At 39.7% G+C, this 22,965-nt stretch overlaps 1 protein-coding gene across 6 annotated transcripts in view; it reads right to left on the bottom strand.

Moving 5' to 3' along the window:
* Window positions 1-3,992: 3,992 nt before the first annotated feature.
* RPS6KA3 (ribosomal protein S6 kinase A3) overlaps window positions 3,993-22,965 on the bottom strand; it is a 128,863-nt gene continuing 109,890 nt past the window's right edge. For all 6 annotated transcript variants that reach the window (XM_005281512.5, XM_005281513.5, XM_042859083.2 and 3 more), the window contains 6 exons: window positions 18,622-18,780; window positions 16,515-16,676; window positions 16,215-16,291; window positions 13,049-13,166; window positions 10,971-11,111; window positions 3,993-9,417 (listed from right to left, as the gene is read on the bottom strand). In XM_005281512.5, the coding sequence (XP_005281569.1) occupies window positions 9,295-9,417; window positions 10,971-11,111; window positions 13,049-13,166; window positions 16,215-16,291; window positions 16,515-16,676; window positions 18,622-18,780 (780 nt within the window). In that variant the 3' untranslated portion in view covers window positions 3,993-9,294. The remainder of the gene's footprint in view (window positions 9,418-10,970; window positions 11,112-13,048; window positions 13,167-16,214; window positions 16,292-16,514; window positions 16,677-18,621; window positions 18,781-22,965) is intronic.

Raw genomic sequence — 22,965 nt, 5'->3', positions numbered from 1 at the left:
GGCTCAAAGCCCCGCCCGGTCCCAACTGCGCATGCGTGGGGGCGGCTCCTGTGGGGAGAGAAGGTCCGGACAGCAGAGCCAGACACGAGCGCAGGGGGCCAGCGGCGCGTGTTTGCACGTGACAGCCCCGCTCCTAGCCCGCTGCGCAGGGTCCGCTGGAGCAGCGACGGGGTCACCGGCGCTCAGGGTTTTCTTGTGCGAGTCCCGATATTTGCTGTTTTTCTTAATGTCCCACTGTAATGGGAGCTTCTGCCTTGTCCTTAAAGAAAAGCGTCTAGCCTCCTGGTTGGGGTGGAAAGCTGGAAAATGTGAGGCCAGCAATGTACCTAAGAATCAAAACCCAGAAGGCAAACGCAAGCAATCTACCATTTAGTATGTTGTTACCATCTCATGATTTTTAGCTAATCTTATTTTTGGGAGGGTCCTGACATAAAGCAACCATATTTCAGGTTCCCAAAAAGAGGCCACTGTTAGAGGAGCAGGATGGGGAGCTAGGAAGCTGGAAGGGTATGTGGCAGGGAGGCTGCAACTCCAGCTGTCACCCCCTGCCTGGAGAGGCTGCGACTCCAGCTGCAAGTCCCCCATGGAGGAAAAATCCCAGACAGTTGCTAATATTTTAAAAATTTGCCCAGATGGAGATTGGTGGACCAAAAATGAGGTCATGTCCGTGAAAACCCAGACATATGGTAACCCTAGTCTGATACACTTTTTAAATACCTGAGGGGGCTAACCACATTGTGATCAGTAATCATGACTGCCCAGCACCAACCAACTAAAATTCATATTTCAAGTAAAATTATGTGAGCTGCAGTACCCAATACTAAAATGAAAAGGGCCCTGAGTGGCAAATGGAAAAAAGGACAGCAGATCCAGCCCATCCACCCAATGAAACAGATATGCTCCTACCGCCTAGTATTCAGCTCTAAACTGTTGCCTTCCCTTTCCTATGTAGCACTTGCAATATGCCATTGAATCTTGTATAATTGGGATCTCTTTATGGAGTGTGTATGTGGAGGGGGGCTCTCTGAGGCAAAGCAGGGATGGTATTTCTATAGGGAATGAAACTGTAAAATTAGATATTAAAAATCTTGCTATCAAATCTTTCTCAGGCTAGGATCACCAGAACTTCTGCTTAAAATATAAATCCATGATCCTACAGCAAATTATGTATGGGTAACTTTTTTTTAAATGCATAATCCCCTTGATTTCTATGAGTTAAGTTTCATACAAGTTTAAGTCTTTAAAGAATTGGGGCCTAATTTATTACATTCCATTGAGCTAGTAGATTGATAGACTAGATAAACTGTCAGGAAAAGGCTCCTTTACATTGCTAGTCTGGTATAAAGAGATCTTAATATAAGTGAGAATTCAGGTCATTCGGTCTACTAACTGGGTCATTTCATTTTCTTGGATATTGGTTTAAAAGCATCTGGTGAGAAACATTTATGGCATGTTAGAGATACCAAGACCTTATTTGCTCCTTCTTGGATACCAACAGGACAAATCATTGTGATAAATGCCTAGAAGATACATATCTAATCAAAGACCAAGATAATTGCTTCCCCAAGATCAAATGCTTTCTGTCCTATGGGAACCTTTGAGAATTGTTTTGGATTCCTTTGCTTTTCCTTTTTCCTTTGACACAGCTTTGGTGTTAGAGCCTTTAATAAACACCAGGACACTCCCACAGAGAAATCTAACAACCGGAATTTAATCTGCATTCTCCCCGTCCTTCCTGTTCTGCTTCCTCTATTTCTTGATATGTGATTTATCATCTTTGACAAACTGCTTCTAGGATTATCTTTTCTGTCTCTCTTTGTTGGCAAAAACCATCACTAAAATCTAAAGAATTTAACTATTTAAAGAATTACATTAAGAATATTAAAGATTCATGGTTACATTCAAGAATGAGGAAAATCAGGTTGAATGGTTGCCTTTGACTCTGCCATTTTTGCATGTGTTACTATTACATTACACTCTGTAATTAAGCAATCACTTTCTATGTCTCAAAGAAATTTAATATTGTAATAGAGCTGTGTGATAAATGAATATATAAGAATGATACAGATAAATTAAAGGCTGCTACATATGGGAATTGAAGATTGTTTAAAACTGCTTTACAATTTGATTGTAAACCACACTGATTATATAATGCACATGTACAATAGCCTGTAGTATTCTTTAATATCTGTGACCAGCTTTAGCACAGGAATCCAGGTATTTTCATTTCTTTTTATAGTTCTGTCTGTTTTTGTTCTACAATCTTTCTTCCCTTCCTCTTCTCGGGAATTTAAGCAAGTCAGGTGAGTCATAGGTGGTCCTCACACCTGGGAAGAAAGGGCCCCATCCTCAGAGTTGCAAAAGGCTGCAGGAGAACACTGGCATAGAGTATTTTAAAAGGCATATACAGAGAAAGTTATTAAAAGCTAAAGCAGTTTACATCATTGTACCTTTCAAAATTACAGTTCCTTTCCTGGGCTACTCCTGGGACAGTGAAACTACACACCACTCCTTTCTCATGCTGAGGAAAGTCTCAGTCTTGCCCTAAATGTAAGTCATTTTTTGATTTATACAGGTCCTTTCACAAACCTTATCTTTTTAGAAAATTACAGGCTATATTAGGGTTGAATGGTAACAATGCCATAGTTAAGGTTGTGACAGAATTTTGTTTTTTTGTCAGGAATGTTAAGCCTTTATGTTGTTTTAAAGAAATATAAAAATGGGAGAAAATTAAAGCGAATTAAAATTCAATTTATATTTTTCATGTTGGTTAGGTGCAGACTGGGTTCATATGCACACAAGAACTTTTTTTTAAATTGTCACTTTTAAATTTTACATACAATATTCCCCTACCTTCCGAAATCACTATTTTCCCCAGCTGTTGCAAAGGCAAACTGTCTTCCTGTTGATTCTGGTAGCTTGGTGAAATATCTTGACGCCCTATTCGGCTTCTCCTCTTGGTGAATTTAACAAGACTATTGAGGAATACACTTTTGTTCGGAGATGTATCACCCATCATAATTGCTATTCCTGCTGTTTTATCTCAAATAATATATAAACATTTCTTTTGTGTTGACTGACAATTCTTGTTTTTCTGTGTTGCAAGCCTGAAGAGGATTACGATACAATAATTTCAGAATCGCAACTTGAGTTTCCAATGCCTTTTGATTGTAAAGAGTGAATTTGACTGGATCAGTGGAATGTTTCCTATTACATTTCTCACTAATATGTATATTTTAATTTTCAAAACTTGTCTTGCTTTCTGAATTTCAAAAGGCTCATTGCAAATAAGACTCGATATTTATCAAATGTGTATCTAATGTCAATGTGTGACAAAATAAGTGTTTTTTTACTTATGCAGCAATCCTAATTATTTATTTAGCACCACATATACATATGACACTTTATAGCAGACGAAAAGACAGGGTCCCTGCCCTTTGGAGTCTACAATTTATGACTTCTATCCTTCATCTGCTTGTGTACAGATGGATAACTTCATCTGCACAGAGCCCCAGTTACTTCAATGGAGCTCTATACATTTGCAGCAGTTTGTCCACATGCAAGAAGTTGCAGGATTACAGACTAAGTGACACCAAATTTTAGTATTATTAGCATCTTTTGGTCTGGACACCTCACAAATATAGCGCGTTTTCAATAGAGTTAAATGTGATTGAGACCTTATACTAGGCCTAATTTTTTTCATCAGGTCTCTGACCATACTAATAAAGGTCAAGATGATTAAATATGCAACAAAGTAATGGCCTAAAGCTTTAATGTCTTACTGACAAAACAACACCTGCATATTAAGCTCAGAAAACAAACAAACTCCTCATTAGTTTAGAAATTAATTTAATAAGTCATTTCTGGCTGGGAATGCATATTTTATATGGAGCAAAGTTAATTACATTTGAGGTAGGAACCACACGGCAGTCTTTTTTTTTTTTTTTTAAAGTGTGATTGGAAAAAATCAATCAAACCCAATAAAACAGACATTTGTTTTCATATGTTTGAAAATTTATTCATTGTATAAATTTCAATTTCCTTTGAAGACTACAAAACCTGCCACTTGACAGGGATGCAAGCAATGATATCTTTCCAGGACTGTTCATGGTTACATCTGGAACAGTTTAGATTACACATTAATAGTATGATTAGAAAATTTCCTAGATCATACTCTGAATAAAACAATCATTTAAGTATTCAGTACTATTTAACCTTTTTACTAGCAATTCAATTCTATGACAGCAGTGCCAAGCATCTGAAAGATGCTATTTTAATTGTCTGCCAAAAGGTACAATACAGTTGAATTCCTGCTACTATACCTTAGACTCACTTACATGCCATGCGGAGGAAACTAGTATAAAGTATGATAGTATAGAATTGTAGAAAAATATTTTATCTGTGATTTCATCATTTTTAAAAATTGTTTTAAGTAGATTCCCCCCACCCCCATTAGATTGCAAAATAATTACATCCCTTATGAGTACACCTTCCCTTTGATTAGGTCAAGAGTATCAAGATAAAGCTAATCATTTACATTATTTTCATGAGTGAAAACCCAGCCATTAACCACTGATGCTTACCAAGGAATGACATACCTAGAAGCCTGTTTCCAATAATAGAAAAGCAGAGCTTTAGTTGGTATACTACATTTACAAAAACAAAGCAAACAAAAAACAAAACAAAATTTATTTCCTTATGCCTTTTTCTCTTAAAAAAAAGTTTTAAATACTTCATTTGAAAAATTCAGTATAAGTTTTGTTCAGTACTAATAGTGATTATGAATAAAGATCTTCACCGTTGCTAGATATAGATCTAATCTGAGTAGTGTAGCTACTCCCTCCCTTTGCTCTCACATACTCACACACCACTGGCAATTTTGCTTTGAAAAAATAGGCTATTCACCTGTATCTGCACGTCTCTATTTTTCCTCTTCCATGAATCTGTATTCCAGAGTCACTTGCTATGCTTTGCAGACAAAGAAGCAGTAGTGAAAATTTACACAGTGGGTCATACACCCTTCAAGCTTGTGTGGTAAGGAGTTGAGACTGCAACTAAGCAGCAGCATGTTAATTTCCCATCCTTAGTTCCTAAGTATCTGCAGTTACAAAAATATACCAAAGATGAATGGGGAGAAAAATGTGTGGATCCCAGAAAGAGACATGTATAAAACTAGGTTAATTTGCCTGTAAAATTTATTTTCTCCACAGAAACACACTTGTCTAAACTAGGATTTAAAGCTATATTTGATCTAGACTTTAGATTTGACCAGTTTAGGATGTGTTAAAATACAATCACTTTGTCTTGACTAGTCTTTAAGGTGTTAATTAGGTTGTTTTATAAACTCCATCTAACAGCACACCTTAAAAACTTACTCTAGATCAAGCCTGAGAGATGGGCTATTTAAGAAATTAAAAGCCCAGTATGGTTCGCTTGCTTGTGCATATACACAGTAAGATGTGGGAGCAGTTTCTGTGTAAAAGAAACATACTGATCACATTCACATTTCCTAATAGTCTCTGCTTGGATATATTGACTACAAAGACCAGTAAGCACAGGGAACAAAGGTGACTTTGTAGCTTAAAAAAAGCATCGGTTTGTGCTTTCGTTAATATGCCTCCACAGAGTCCCACTTTCAGACAGAACCAGGTGGCGGAGTATTTCTAGCTTAAACAGAGACTGCCATACAAAACCTAACTTCTGAAATTAGACAATTGTTAAAAATGCACATGCACTGCCAAAAGACTAACAAATTTCTGCCACAGTCATTTGTCTTGATATTGTCATAACTTTGGTGGATTAGGCACACAGATACTCTCTCACAAGACAGATACATCCCCTTGCAAGGCAAGGAGGGTACAGTGAAACTGATGGATTGTGGTTAGTTTCTGACACTGTCTGGGGTGATGATGAAGGTAGTGTCTTTATAGCCCATAATGGAAATGTATATGATGCATGCTGGGTATGAGGTTTCTGATCTTTAGGTTGAGTTTGGGAGGGAACACAGAAGCAGAATAAATGAAACAACTGTAAAATTAAAGACTTCAGGAACACAGAAATTACCGTATTTGAGTAACTACTGATTTTCTGCTCTGTTATATTGACTATAATACCAGATGTTTCAGAGGAAGATCTAAAACCCCCAGCACTCCTATTTATTAAGTATATGTGGGATATTCCTTCCTGAATTCAGTTGCTGATCATTTTATGACTTGAAGCAAAAGAACTGAAAGACCATGTAATTATTCCAGCAGTACTGTTCTAAAATGAAAGCTATCAACTAGATTTGACTTAATGTTTAACCTTAATCTTCGAAAGAAGAAATTAAAAACAGTTTCCAGGATACATGGTTTCTTAATTTTTGTCAAGCCTGACTTATAGTTACTGATGGACCTGAAGAGAGAGATGCTGAAGGGTGAGATTATCAAACAGTTGTTAGGCTAACACCGTGGTGCTGCAGCCAATCTCAAAGGAAAGACTATACTGCAAATGGCTTTTCCCCTCCTCAACATTAAGGATATTTCTTGTATAAAGGGAGAATCCTCAACAGAATGAAAGAGCCACCACTCAATGGTAGAACATTAGGTAAGGAGGAAATGGTAGAACATTAGGTAAGGAGGAAATTACGCTGAGGATAGTAGTGAAACAAATACGTTCAAGACACCTGTTCGACTTTTTGTGATCAATAAGAACCCTCCGGTTAAAAAGTTATTCTTTAATAATACAAACCAACATTAAAAATTCTCTATTTCCTTTGGATTACCACGCCCCACTGAGACCAAGGGTAAATCTTGAGGGCCCTGCTAGAGTTCTGCATCTTGCCTTGGAAAGTCCCTAACGCTTCATCATCCTTGCCAAATTTAGATCAGCACCATGGCAAGGTATTAAGAAATAAGACACATCAGGTTCCACAGAGGGCAGTAAGACAGATTGCTGTGCATGTTTAATAAAGGAACCCTTATTATTACTATTTATTTGTAAAGGGCCTTTCTTGTTCTCTAGACCCCTTGAGGGACATCAGCATAGACAGCACCAAACTACATACAAAGCCTCTAGCTTTTCAGCTCTAATTGCCTTTTTTTTTTTTTAAAGGGAGCATGGAGTCTATATAATTCCCCCACACTCCTACCTTTTGATTAGGAGACTATGTGACAGCAGGATTCTCTGTTTGGCATTTTAACACCAGTGATCAAGTTGATTCTGGAAGCTAAACAGTTTGTTCTCCAATTAAAATCCCTTCCCTTTCCCAATCCTCTATTTCTACTCCCCTTTCAGAGATCCCCACAAGTTTATACGGAGACCAGAAGGTCTTCCCTCCTTCAATTTAGAGCATTAAATGAACAAGCTATGATGTTTATCCCTACCTCACACTTAAAACAGTAGCTAATTGCTTAACTGTAAAGTTCCAGGCAGCTTGTAAAAACCTAAACTTTCCTGTTTGCCAAGGAATACCTAAAAAACTTCTGACAGAGTCTTCGTTCCATGTTCATAGGGATCAATGAATCAGATGGAGGAAATCTGTGGTGTGACATTAATGAAGGACTTCACTTTCTCTTTCCACAAATTTCTTTGAAAACTTCTCACTGTAGGAAAACTAACAAATTGGTTATTGGAAAAATAACTGAACAGACTAATTAACCAAGAATCACACTGTCATTTGTGCTGATCTCTTGATTTTTAAAAAGTATTGTTCACAGAATGTGCACTAAGCTCCATATTTAGTAGCTTTGGATATTTCTGTAAAGGGTATTTGATACAGGTAGTCAGTTGATGTACCATTTTCTTTGGCAGAATGGGATATCAGCCAAACTTTAATGTGCTCCAGTGCACACTCAAGATCAGCTATCTGCAGTGAATCTCACAGACTACATAAAAGCAAGCACGTTTTATGATTTGTGTCCTCAGAACGTAAACTAAGAGCCTTTTACACTCACATTAAAAGAAAAAGTGGGAAGAACACGGCCATCAAGGAACACGAAAAGGATGGTTTTGTTTTACTTGACTTGGACAGTACAATTTTAAGGGTGCCTGGACTGGTGATGAAAGGCCCACGGAGACCAATTATGGTGCTAGAACCTCAGACGTCAATTAAAAGTACTGGATGGTTCTATTCTGACTGCTTTGGACTGTAAACTGAGAGCATCACAAGAATGAAAAAATTGAAATTCATCAGTCCAGTATATTCTAACCACAAGAGACAAAGTTTACATCCATTTTTGGTAAGCATCTGTTTATCAATGGACATTGTCTTTTGCTTTAGAGTCAGCATTACATTTCTTCTCTAACTCTCTAATGCCAGCACCAGCTAAACAAAATATGTCAGCTCTTAACTAAAGTAATAAAATGAAAGTATAAATATTAAATGAATTATGAGAAAAAGCAAGAAACAACTGTCCTGAAAGGGAAAACTATTTAGCAACGATTCCTGAGTCCTGTAATTGGTGGGGGAAAAGAGATGGGGGTGATGTGGAACAAGATACTTTTTGTTATGGATGCATTACCTATTACATGTGTGAGAAACCCACTGTTTAAATTTTTAATACTACAACATCTCTCTGGTTTTCATAACAGACATGCAACTTCAAAAACATGGAAATGTAGAAAAGACATAGACAAGGAAAAATACACATTCATAATATTACATTCAATAGCTGTTTAACAGTCAAGGCTGTTTTAGAGCTGTCCAACAATACTGATTAATCCAGGTGAACTGTTTAACCAGAGTTAATTGTCAAAATGATTAATAAAATCTAAATAAACCAAGGCATGTATACATTAAAGAAAACAGCACAGAAAAGTACTGCTTATGAATTGTTTACAAAAACATACAAAATGTTGGATGGCACAAAGTATACAGTGCTAATATAAACAGATTGTTTAAGCTAAGTGCTTAACATAAACTGTCCATCCCAACATGTAACAAAGAATATTTTAGGGGACGAGAAATATTTCTTATAAAAATAATGCTATATGGTGCAGAGTGCTTTATTCAGTGTATTTTTATGATAGAGTTGGCATTCATAATTCTTCTAGTTTATTCAATTACTGAACATGTTCATTTTCATTGTGTTTCCACTTTTCACTCCATCCAAAGCTCCAGAAAGGTCAGAAACTTGCCATCAACAGTTTAAAGGGAGAATAGATGAAAGCAGTAGCAACAATAGGAGCAGCAGCATTATGGGTACCAGCTGGGACAGAGTGTGCTTGCAGGAATCTGTCAGATATGTGCTACTTGTCGCCATGATTTGTGCTATCATCCTATACCATGGTACCAAGTATCTGGTTGAGGTCACTTCACAGGGCTGTTGAGGTAATTTTTTTTATACCTCTCCTCTGAGCAAGAGTAGAACGGCCTACTGGCTCCAAAACTGGTGACTGATTGCGGTTCAAAGCAGAGTATGTGGCTGCCATGGCACCCTAAAGGGTTAGAATGCAGAGGTAAGACAAAACAAAACAAAAAACCCCCCACACATTGTGACTTTACTACATAGTAGCGATCATAATATTACATGATTTAGAGATCTTTAATAATCAAACTGTTTTCTGTAGGTTAAAAACAATGGGCTTGAATTACCAGTGTATTATTCTAGCTATTTAAAGCATGACTACATTAACTAGATCCCAAAAGTGCAGAGAGTAAAATCCCACTAGAGCAGTGGTTCTTAACCTTTACTGCAGCCTGCACCCCTTTGGTTCTCAAAATATGTTCTCGCACCCTTATCAAAAATTGTTGAAGTAGGTCACTTCTTTAAACCTAGATATATTTTTTGTTTGTATATTACAGTAATTGTTAAAAAATGTATAATGTTAATACATACATAGGTTTTATGAAACAAAGTAGTTGTACTTACGTGCCTGTGCTTAATTTATGTTTTCGATGATTTACCTTCTAAAAAAATCTGGCATGTCTTGCATCACCAGAAAGGGCATCTTGCACTCCCAGTGGGTGCATGCACCCCAGGTTAAGAACCACTGCACTAGAGGATTGTCCTTGTTTATAGTCTGGCTAACCATTTCTGTTTTCACTAAAAATTACTTTAAAATATGTTTCATTACTAGTCTATATAAATATGAAGCGTATACATCTAAATTAAGTTTACAAATTGTTAGGAAATTCTAATCTATGGCTGGGATCTGAACTTGGTTCCTTGCTTCTAAGCCATTTAGTGCTGGAAGCTCTGTGTCTTACAGTTGACTTAGGGTCATTTGATTAACTCTTAAGATGTAAGATCCCTCTTCAGTGGTTGGGAGGTTCACCATGACGTAAGGCCTCTGAGGGACTTTGTATGTGTGTGCGGGAAATGAGTGTGGGGATCTTCAATCTCACCCAACCAGGTTAAAATTAAAATAAAAAAATCAGTTGGTATCAAAAGTGGTTTGTGTTTCAGACTATCAAGTGTTGATCGTTACATAATACACCATTCAATATAACCTTTGCTATAAGGTTTCCATTTCATTTTTTATTTTTAATGAACATTTTGTAAAAAAGAATCAATTTCACCTCCAAAATATCAATTTTTATACTTATAATCCTTCCACTAAAATCACACTAGCAGCCATAACTACAATTCCTCCATTGTAAACATCTATATCACTTACAGTCTCAGATGAACTATTTTTTAAAATCAGAGTTTAAAATCTAGGAGTCAACAGTCTAAATCACCAGGAAAACACTATTTATAAATTCATTTTATCTTGTAATCTGTCTCAACACAAAAAGTAAAACAGCATGGAGATTGCAGTGTACTGCTCTTTGTGAACAGAGCAGATTTATTCTCCACAGATGGATTCACTTGAAGTCCTTTACATTAGGTAAATCACAAGTTCACTTGGCTTAATGCACTGTGTTTACTGAACTCACACACAATCATAAAAGTTTGTGATTAGTACTTAGAGCAAATGCATGGTAACTGTTTTTGTTTACAATTCATACTAGCTAATCACCTAGCTGAACACACACATTTATTTACCTTCACCAAATGTGGAGCATCCTGTCGGTTTAGCTGGTACTGAGGCAACTGGTCACTGTCAACTATCCAAGGGTGTCTAAGAACCTGGGCAGCAGTCAGTCTTTGATGTGGGTCGACATGAAGCATCTTTGAAACCAGGTCCTGTCAACAATACAGAAACAGTTAATTCAGATGAACAGTAAAATATAAGGCAGTAGAGATTAATTTTTAGAGCATTAATAATGTTAAACATGATTAAAATTCAAGTTTTGAAGAAATATTTTGTTGTGATCAGTAGTTTAAGCAAATCTCCAGGCCATCGTCTGGAAGTGGTTGAAGTATTACTCCATACTGTGCCCACAAATGCCAAGATCTATTGGAGAGTTTACAACATAACTAGTCAAGTGAAGAGCAGTATGCAAGTGAAATTATATAGATCAATTCTGAGGTATCTTACTCTAAGGGCATGTCTACACTACAAACTTAAGCCAACCTATGTTAGGTCAACTTACAGTCACTGCAGTAATTACTGTGGTGGTTCATTTCCACACTGCTCTGGCTTCTGTCACACTGCTTCTGCGTCCACATCAGGAGTACTTCCACCGACATAAGAGGGGCAGTGTAGGGGGTAGAAAGCCCAGGCTCTCAGCTCCATGCAGCTCCCTGCTGGTAGCCCAACTGCCTCCCAGGCCCTTGGCTTGCTGCTAGCTGGGAGCAAGGAGCCGGGACCCCAGCTCTGAGTGGGGAGCAGGGACCCTGGGCAGCCACCAGGATGGAACAGGGACCCTGGGAGCAGCTTGGCTCCGAGCGAGGAGCCCGGTCTGCAGCCCAACTGGGCGCGGGGAGTCTGGACAGCAGCCCTGCTGGGAGCCTGGGGCAGCCCAGCTCTGAGTGGGGAGTCCAGGCAGCAGCCCAGCTGGGAACGGGGGCCAGCCGAGCTCTAGTTGGAGCCCCCCTCCTTCCCCTGGGTGACAGCACAAGCTGTGAGCAACTTTCTTGTCAATTTGGAGCCATGAAATTGACAAGAATGACAACCAACAGCCGACATAAGTAACCCGCAGTGTCAACACAGACACTGTGTTGCCCTAACTACACAGGCATCACCTCCATGAGAGGCGCAAAGCTTGAGTTATTATGTCAGTGTAGTAGGGCGCTTACATAATTAGGTCAACATAAGCTGCCTTACGTCGACTTGACTCTGTATTGTAGACCAGGGCCCATATAAAGGGTAAGGAGAGTATAAAACTTCTAATTCTGGGACAACTGCTTATGAGAAAAAATGCATTTAGTAATCTTAAATTGACTAAAAACATTCTAAAGTACTTAACAGCATGCAAACATTTTCTTATAAAACAAACTCTCTGTTGTGGAGTTTGGAATAAAGACCCTAATAAAAAGACTTCTTAAAAGCTGAATGATTTTAGACACATTTGGGACTCCCAGTATAATTGGTTGGGATGGCACTGAATAAAGAGATAAGTGATTCTATATCTTGTCCAGGACAAAAGGTAGACGTGTCAGTCAGGCTGTTTAACATAAAATGTGGGAAAATACTTGTGAGTATTTAGAAATCAAGACATATGGAAGCACAAAGCAAATTAAAAACATTAGCCAAAGAAGGGGGAAAAATGCTTAAATAATCTGAGTTCTTTGAGCATATTAGGGCTTTATTATAACTAGATAGAGGGTGATGAAGACTATTGAATGCTTTTGAACATTATATATATAGTGCTAAGTTATGGCTGCCCTTCACAGATACTTCATGGACCCATAAAAGAAGTGCCCAAGAGCATGTGGTCATAACTACTGCATCCTGATTTGGTTTTTCAACGCCCCACAAAATTAAAAGTGGTGGTGGTAAACGTGGTTATTTTTCTTCCTACACATGACTGACTGTTTAAACATGAAGGGTTCATAATTATCAAATGAATATCTACTCATACAAAGGATTGGCTCAGTACATTTTTAAAAATCTGCAACCTTCATTAAAATCATGTTTTCTAATATTATAAGCAATTTTTATTGTGACAAAAAATCCTTTAGAGAATCTGTTAAAATCCATCTCATGCACAAAAAGACAAAATATTAAATATACTTGCCTTAGCTGTAACTGAAACTGAATTCCAGTAACCACCAGTGAGAGAGAACTTTCCACTACCTATTCGTGCCAATATCTCCTCTGGGGTATCATCGGGACCATTTGCGAAAGGAGTGTAGCTAATTAATCAAACAAGTTCAGAGTATTAATAGCTTTTCCGTGTTGGACTCCAATCTTTATTTCAAGTCTGACCACAGTTGCCAGTGGTTTCAAAATAATCGTAATTAACACCCCCCTCTCCAACATCAAAAATTATAGTAAAACTGATTTCAAAAGCACCCAAAAGAATAAATTATAGATGAACTACATGGTAGAATGGGAATATCATTCTGACTGTATTGTGTGAAGTGATCTGATTCATTCTTGTGAGTAATCAAACTTCTACTCCTGAGGACATTCTGCGCCAAAAATTAAAAATTCTGCGCACAATATTTTCAAATTCTGAAAAATTCTGCAAATTTTATTTGTCAAATAAATGTGGAGGCTTCAGCATGGCATTGGGAAGCACAGGCCACTGGCTGCACAGAGGTGGGAGATCACTGTGCAGCTACCCACTCGGGACACAGATTCAGCGGTGAGGTTGCACCCAACCCTGACACAGTGCAAGGACCGGGCCTGCCCCAGAAACACTCCAGGGCCCTGCTCCTCCATGCCAGATGCACCAGGTGTGGGCAGGCAGGCTCGGCAAGGCAGGATCCAAGTGTGGAGAGGTTCAATATGGGGAGTCCAGGTGTGAGCTGAGAGGGCTGTATGTGAGGCAACTGGGTGCATGCAGCTCAGTGGGAGATCCGGGGGGGGGGGGAGAGGGAGAAGGGGAGGAGGGGAAGAGATCTGGATGCACAGGGGCTTCTTGGGATTTTGTGGGTGCAACAGTAATGGGACTCTGCAGGGGGGTCCAGGTGAAGGTGGTTGGGCCTCAGCAAGGGGGATCTGGGTATGGGGGGGGAATAGAGCTTGGCATGGGGTCTAGGTGTGTGGGGGGGTTAGTGGGAGTCCAGATGCTGGGGGAGAGGGGCTCAGTGGGGGTAGGGAACCAGGTGCAGCTGGTTGGGGCTCGTGGGGTGGGGATCCGGGTGGCTCGTCAGGGTGATCCAGGTGAAGGGGGAGTAGGGCTCATCGGGGGGGGGGAGGGGAGGTTCTGAGTGTGTGGGAGTGAGGCGCGGTGAGCTATGATGGAGTCTGGATGCACAGGGGTTGGGTGGATTGGGGAGCAGCTCCTTGTACAGGGATCCTTGCCACTGCAGCTGAGGAGCAATGGGTGCAGGAAGGAGAGTTTGTGGCGCTTCCTGCAGCTGGGGTAGAAATCTGGGGGTTGGTCTGACCCGGCCCTGGGTGCCCTGTAGGGGAAGAGGAAGTCCCATCCTTCCCAGCTGAGCTAAGACTAGCCCCTGATCCCGGCGCAGAGTAGGAGCCACCAGCCAGGGCTTCCCTAGTCCTGGCCCCGGCCCCACAGTGATCTACCTCTTTGCTGGCTGCCCTGGGCACCCGAAACATACTGCTGTGGAAGGTCGCATGACTGCTCTTGTAGCTTCCCTTTGCTTCCCCGTCAGAAAGTCATTTTTCTGCGGGGAAGAAAAGAAATCTGAGGGGGACATAAAAATCGGCACATGCGCAGTGGTGCCGAATTCCCCAGGAGTAAACTTCAAAGCATCACTGGTGTAATGCTGTAGGAAATATAGGAGACATTTTATGATATTGTTGACACCAATATTATAAAATTGCAATGAATCATGCAAGATATGCTGTGTGAGGTATCTGCGAAAATGTTATACGTTGCCAAGTCTGATGATCTTGTTCATGTTTGTATCACATTTGTATTATGAGTTATAAATATGTAGGGTATATCTGTATTTCAAAACTTGTGCTGTGTTTCTGGGTGACACCCCCAGACAGATTGGCATCAGCGCTAGGCCTGCATGATGGCCAACAAGGGACATCAACTGTACAATGAACCCACTGAAAGGGCCAGGGACTATACCTTATGACTCAGCAAGGCATGCAGGGGCATGCCTATGGAGAGAACTCTACGGCCTTTCAATGCCATGTGCTATCTGCTGTGAGTTTGTGTTTGAAACAAAGGAAGTACCAGCATGTGGCAAAAGGACTATAAAAGGCAGCTGCATCATCTCCATTTTATCTTCAGTCCTGCTTCTTACCCTGGAAGAACTTTGCTACAAACTGAAGCTCTGAATTACCCATCCAAGCTGTGGATGTATTCCAAAGGCCTGAATTACCCATCCAAGCTGTGGATGTATTCCAAAGGGACTTTCAAGCCAGCAAACTCAGCAATACTGCTAAGAACCTAATACATGAACTCTGAAGTCTCTGTATGTATCTGAGTGCTTTACCATTTAATAAGCTCTCTTCTTGTTCTTTCTTTATAATAAACCTTTAGTTTTAGACACTAAAGGATTGGCTGGTAGTGTGGTATTTTGGGTAAGATCCAAACCTATACTGACTTGGTAACGTGGCTGACCCTTTGGGGGTCAGAAGAACACTTTGTATATGTGAGCAGAGTTTTTTAAATAACTTATCACTGTACTGGACCTATGTGCTGACTGGGAGCCAGAGAACTGGAATGCAATAAAGGAGGCTGCTTCTTGAAAACCAGTGTGGGAGATCAGAAGCACAATTTGTGACTGGTTGGGGAATTTGGGAATTTAACTTGAGTGTTACCCACCAGTCTTTGGAATATCTGCTCTCCCTTTTGCAGCCTGCCCTGACCTTGGCATTTCCAGCGAGGGCTGATCTAGGCACACCGGGTCAAAGCTGGTAAATTTTAACCACATATATTCTCTTCAATATGCATAGTACTTTCTAGCTTTTTTGGTAGAAACAAGTTTCCACTTCATGTAAAGTAACAATGTATGTGAGTCTATTCCTATTCTTAAATAATCATAAGGCTACAAACATACATTTGATATAATCTTTGACTAGATTTAACAACAGTTAAGCAAACTCATAGGGAAGTTTATTTTAGATATCAGACTCTTAAGAGCTTGATCCTACTACGTGCAGAGCACCCTCAACTCCCACAGAAACCAGCACCCAGCACCTCCCAGGAATATTAGCATCTTGCAGGATTGAGCACATAATCAATACTTTGTTTGAGAATAGTAAACTTATATAAGCAAACAAAAAAACCCACTTAATTTCTGCAAACTCACCCAGTGAGCATAGTATAAAGCAGGACACCAAGACTCCAAATATCACAAGCAGCATCATAGCCTTGCCGTTTTAAAACCTGTGAAAAGCAAATATATTAATTTCTACAGAAAACAGTACACTTTATGATTTTGGTGCCAACGTTATCATATTGCTTCAAAGATCTCAACTGTTTATTGTTTCAAAAGCTAAATTCATTGATAATTTTACAATTATGCAATAATGGAGAAACAATGTTTAAATAATGAAAAAAAACCTATTAAAATAATCTGAAGGCATGTAAACCACAACTTGATATTTACCTCTGGAGCAACAAAATTTGCTGTGTAACATGGAGTCATCAAAAGACCATTTTCTGCTCTTAGCTGTTTTGCAAAGCCAAAATCACAAATTCGAATTGATTCTGGGTTACCAGATTCATCAACATAAAGAATGTTGCTAGGTTTCAGATCTCGATGAACAACCTAAATAAAAACACAAATACAAAAAACAAAATATAGGATAGTGTTCTCTATTATAAGCACTTACTTCACTGCTTTTTAATTTGTAGTTAGCAATGGCCTTTGATGTTTCTAATATCAACTCCAGTACACCATAATGCATTGTTTTTGGCTACCCAGAATGTCAGAATGGTGAAATACATGAGTTAATTTTGAGAACAATACAATAGGTCCAGTTTTCAAATTTGGGCACTCTGAGCATGAAAGTGATGTTTGACACGTGTTGATGATGATGAACACTGTGACGGAGTGGACTAGGCCCTGAGGCCCCTGCTGGAAGCCTTGTGGCCCTGCCACACCCTGCCCCAGAAAAGGGCAGTAGAGACAGGGGCGGCTCTATGTATTTTGCTGCCCCAAGCATGGCAGTCAGGCAGCCTTCGGCGGCATGCCTGCGGGTGGTCCGCCGGTCCCGCACCTTTGGCCTACCCATCGACAAACTGCCGCAGAAACTGCAGCACTGGCGGACCTCCTGCAGGCATGCCGCCGAAGGCAGCCTGACTGCCGCCGTCATGGCGACCGGCAGTCCACCCCCCGCGACTTGCCGCCCCAGGAACACGCTTGGTGCGCTGGTGTCTGGAGCCGCCCCTGAGTAGAGAGGTCCTCCAAGTTGCCTAGAGCAACTGTGTGGGAAACAGCCAGTTAGGGCCCAGCAGGTCAGCATAAGAAGAGCTGCAGGGCCAAAGCAAGTTCAGTCTTTGCTAGAGCTGGAGGAAAGTGGATGGTCCTCCAGGCTGGCTGCTAGGACTGCACAAGGACAAGGCCTTGAGGTAAGGGTGAAGAATGTGCGGGAGCCATGAGGTAGTAGCCCAGGGAATTATAGCAGCCATGCAGTTTATTTAAAGGGACATTGCGAACAGCTGCGATCTATCTATAGGGTTCCTGAGCTGGGCCCCCCCCAGCCACTGGGAAAGTGGCCTGGAGTTTGAGGAACCCCAGAAGGGGGACTGAACCGTAGTGGCCCAGCTGAAGAGCTGGGGCCAGAAAGGCCCTGAGAGGGTGAAGACATTGCCTCCAGGGAAGGAGTCCTAGGGCTCTGTTCTGAGCAGGAACAAACTGAGGGACACATTACAGAGGGCACTGAGAGAGGCCCCTGTTGCACTTGTACCCCGAAAGGGGTTTGTGTTGCTTTGATCTCACAGACAGACAGTGTATGACTTGGCTGGAGTCAGTGAAGAGCCATCATAAACAGGTAGAGAGAGTGTGCAGGCACATGCGCTCGGCCGGGGGGCACTCGTGAGAGGTGAGTTCAAACCCCTTACAAACGTCAAGTAATTTCATCTCCAAATTTCTTAGAATGACAGTGTTTGGAGAAACAAAGATCATGTAGGCTGAATTATTGACAACTGTTTCTTGAGATATAAATTTAGGAATATGACTTCAACATTTGTCACAAAGACTGTTACCATACATAATGGGATGCTATGGCAGACAAGCAAATGAATGTATTAATGAGTTGTTAATTATAAAGCTTATTATCCCCTCCTCTTTCTTCCCATCACAGATACAGATGTGTCACCTGTTTTCCTCTCCACGTGCTTTGGTGCTATCACTACCTCCTGCCTTATGGCCTCCCTGGCTCCCAATGTCACTCTCCATCTTTGTCCTTAACCATCAGGTTCCTTTCTTTTACAATACAAAGATTTTTCACTTTTTACTCTATCACCACATCAACCTTACCCACCTCTAAATTACTTTGTCTGTGAAAATGAGCTTTCCGCTACAGAAACTATGGGGAGTTTGAGAGTTTTGGAGAAAAGGTTTGGTGCAGCATAGTTATTTTCTAGGAAACATTTGTTTAATTTTTACACAATGGAAGAATGCGCCAGATGTGGATTTGTCCTTGTAAATTGTGTTTCTGTATATATTAGATAATGCATTTCTAAATGTTTTATTCAAGTAGAATACTTACCCCTTGTGCATGGAGGTACTCAACAGTTCTTGTTATTGTGAGCAGGACAGCACTAGCTTCTCGTTCTGAGAAAAACTTTTGCCTAAGAATTTTGTCTAGCAGTTCTCCTCCTTTCATAAGTTCTGTTACCACATATACATACTTTCCATCATCATACACCTACAAAAATGAAATAAATTAGCATCTAAACTTCTTTTAAAAAGTTCTCTTCTATTACCCTTCTCTAAGGATGTCAAGATAGTGCAGATAACCCAAAAGAATTCTTTATTACAAAACCTGTGGATTTACTGCCACTCCCCAACCAACCTACTCGAACAATATTTTAAATTGCAAAATGAGCACAAAACTTTATCTACTAAATAATAAGTACAGTAACTGAATAACATGCAATAAATTGCTAGGCAAAAGTCTGAAAACAAAGAACAGGTGAGTAAAATTTAGTAATGCTCAAATTACTACTTTGATATGTAAATGACTATCAGATCTGGATGCACTAAAGTGGAGATAATAAGCTAACACTGCTATTGTCAATGCTGAATTAGAGCTAATTTCATAATGAAGTAACTATTCCACAAAAAAGTTCAGCAATGGCTAGAAATTAGCCATTTCAGCATCAGTTTTAGGGCATTATAGAATAACTTTTCAAAATTCATCTTACATAATAATTTGGGGACACTGCAGTTAGTGCATGAAACAATCTTAGATTTTATTGATTTCAAAATGTTACAATGCTAATTGTGTCAAAGACCATTTATAAATTCCTATCCCATTTCTTGGAAAATTTCATACTGTGCACACATGTACTATTCTAAAAAGCTTATTGAAGTCCATGAAGACTTCATCCTGTATTTTTCACTATGAAAAATTGTTTAAGTGCTTTTGCTTATGAGATAAGGTGGGTGATTATCTTTTATCGGATCATCTTCTGATGGTGAGAGAGACAAGCTCTTGAGCTCTGTGTGGCTTTTAGCTCATGTCTTTTACCAACAGAAGTTGGTGCAATAAAAAGATATTACCTCACCCACCTTGTCTCTCTAATATCCTGCGAGGGCTTGGCTACAACTATGTTCTATTCTGCTGAAACAGCTGACCAATTATCCATCTTACCAGCTGGGGGTACTGCAGCTTATAAACTGCATAGAAGCACCTTGAAAGCATTAATATATGAATACCACATTTAATTTTTATTGCACTTCCTTGGGCTTTTAACTTCAATCTCCTTCCAAATTTGGTTTTTGTTTTAAAGAAATCTTCATTAAGTGATCCTCCCCCTCTTATACAGAAATGTACTTTTAGAGAAATCATTCCCTCATTATTCCCTCAGTGAGGGGGGGGGAAACAATAACAGAAAATGTGGAAATGGCAGAGGTGCTTAATGACTTCTTTATTTCAGTTTTCACCAAGAAGGTTAGTGGTGATTGGACGTCTAACATAGTGAATGCCAGTGAAAATGAGGTAGGATCAGAGGCTAAAATAGGGAAAGAACAAATTAAACATTACTTAGACAAGTTAGAGGTCTTCAAGTCAGCAGGGCCTGATGAAATGCATCCTAGAATACTCAAGGAGCTGACTGAGGAGATATCTGAACCATTAGCAATTATCTTTGCAAAGTCATGGAAGACTGGAAAAGGGCAAATACAGTGCCCATATATAAAAAGGGAAATAAGAACAACCCAGGGAATTACAGACCAGTCAGCTTAACTTCTGTACCCGGAAAGAAAATGGAGCAAATAATTAAACAATCAATCTGCAAACATCTAGAAGATAAGGTGATAAGTAATAGTCAGCATGGATTTGTCAAGAACAAATAGTGTCAAACCAACCTGATAGCTTTCTTTGACAGAGTAACAAGCCTTGTGGATGGGGGGACGTGGTATATCTTTATTTTAGTAAAGCTTTTGATACTGTCTTGCATGACCTTCTCAAACAAAATAGGGAAATACAACCTAGATGGAGCTACTATAAGGTGAGTACATAACTCGTTGGAAAACTGTTCCTAGAGAGTAGTTATCAGTGGTTCACAGTCATGCTGGAAGGACATAATGAGTGGCGTCTGACAGAGATCAGTTCTGGTTTGGTTCAATATCTTCATCAATGATTTAGATGATGGCATAGAGAGTACACTTATAAAGTTTGCGGACGATACTAATCTGGGAGGGGTTGCAAGTGCTTTGGAAGATAGGATTATAATTCAAAATGATCTGGAAAAATGGTCTCAAGTAAATAGGATGAAATTCAATAAGGACAAATGCAAAGTACTCCACTTAGGAAGGAACATTCAGTTGGACACATAAAAATGGGAAATGACTGCCTAGGAAGGAGTACTGCAGAAAGGGATCTGGGGCATAGTGGACCACAAGCTAAATATAAGTCAGTGTAACACTGTTGCAAAAAAAGCCAACATCATTCCGGGATATATTAGCAGGAGTGTTGTATTCAAGACACGCAATGTAATTCTTCTGCTCTACTCCACGCTGATTAGGCCTTAACTAGAGTATTTGTCCAGTTCTGGGTGCCACATTTCAGGAAAGATGTGGACAAATGGGAGAAAGTCCAGAGAAGAGCAACAAAAATTATTAAAGGTCTAGAAAACATGACTTATGAGGGCAGATTGAAAAAATTGGGTTTTTTAAGTCTGGAAAAGAGAAGACTGTGGGGGGAGGGAGCATGACAATAGTTTTCAAGTACATAAAAGGTTGTTACAAGGGGGAGGGAGAAAAATTGTTCTGGTTAACCTCTGAGGATAGGACAAGAAGCAATGGCCTTAAATTGCAGCAAGGGAGGTTTAGGTTGAACATTAGGAAAAAATTCCTAACGGTAAGGGTGGTTTAGCACTGGAATAAATTGCCTAGGGAGGATGTGGAATCTCCATCATTGGAGGTTTTTAAGACCAAGTTAGACAAACACTTGTCAGGGATGGTTTCGATCAGTGGTGGGCAACTTGTGGCCCGCGGCCACTGGGAGCTGCAGGCGGCCGTACCTGCGGACAGTAAACAAACTGTCTTGTGGCCCGCCAGTGGATTACCCTGATGGGCCGCAGGTTGCCCGCCACTGGTTTAGATATTACTTATTCCTGCCATGAGTGCAGGGGACTGGACTAGATGACCTCTTGAGGTCCCTTCCAGTCCTATGATTCAATATAAAATTTCCAAAATGTTAGAATTATCTGCCCCTATAGTATCTCCAAAAACGATGAAATTACTTTTGTTTCACTTTTAAATTAAAAGTATCATCTTTGGTTCTAATAAAATAAAATTGTTTATTTAACTAATGAATGAATCAAGAGGAAATCTCTTGTCATTTTTATTTTTCTCCTCTCAAAATCTCTAAAACAATTATATTTTACACTTTATTATATTTTATATTATAGGCTAATAAACTTAGCAAATTTTGGTTTTCAAAGTGAAGGAAGTTTAGTTACTCAAATGTTTAAAAGTGACATTTCTATACCTTTAAATACACTGCAGAGTAGTTAAAATTAGTTAGGTAGGGTTTTTTGTTTTTTTCATTTATTTGCTTTATCAATAATAATTGAGCTGCATTGCGAGGAAAACAGTGTCTTGACTATTCATCATTCCAATGCAGCAACCTTTAAGATGAAACAACTAGGGCTGAGTGAAAATTGGAATTTCCATCCTGTGGGAAATTCTAATATTTCTACATTTGTTTTCATCCTAAATCTGGACTGAAAGTAGAAATGTGGAAAAAAAATTATTTGAAAATGTTGAAACGTTTTGTTTTGGCATTCCAAAACTGAAATGTTTTGTTGTAATGCATTGAAACATTTTATTTTGAGTCAATTCAATGTTAAGCTGAATGTGCTTAAGGGTACATGATGCCTCAGGTACAGGTAGTACTCAGATTGTGCAGTAACCGGAGTTCTTTGAGATCTGAAGTGGAGCACCCACAGGGACTCCAAGAGTCAATACTTGGAGAGATTATTGACCTTGTGCAGTAACTGAAGTTGTTCAAGATGTGTTCCTGTGGGTGCTCCTCTACCGGTCCTCCTTCCCCTCTGCTTCAGAATTTCCTTTGTGGTAGAGTAGGGAACTGAAAGCGGTTTGCTTGTGCAGCCCTGTATGTCCTCCGAACAGGGAACGAAGATGTGTAGCATGCATTTGTGGGCCGAACAGAATGATATCTAAAATTGCCCATCAAAGGCACATGCACATCTATATCACTGTGGGTGCTCCACTTCAGGTGATTCCTGACTAGTATCCTCATATTGCATTGCCAATTGCAGCATCTGATATATAGGCATGAACTAGAACATAATGGTTGGAGGAAGTACATACAGAGATCCAGGTTGTAGTGCTGCAAATTTCAGTAACTGGAATGTCTTTG

Source organism: Chrysemys picta, chromosome 1 (genome assembly GCF_011386835.1).
Source record: "Chrysemys picta bellii isolate R12L10 chromosome 1, ASM1138683v2, whole genome shotgun sequence".
NCBI classification, from domain to species: Eukaryota; Metazoa; Chordata; order Testudines; family Emydidae; genus Chrysemys; species Chrysemys picta.
The sequence above is the reverse complement of the archived record's forward strand: the minus strand, read 5'-3'. Positions and strand labels throughout refer to the sequence as shown.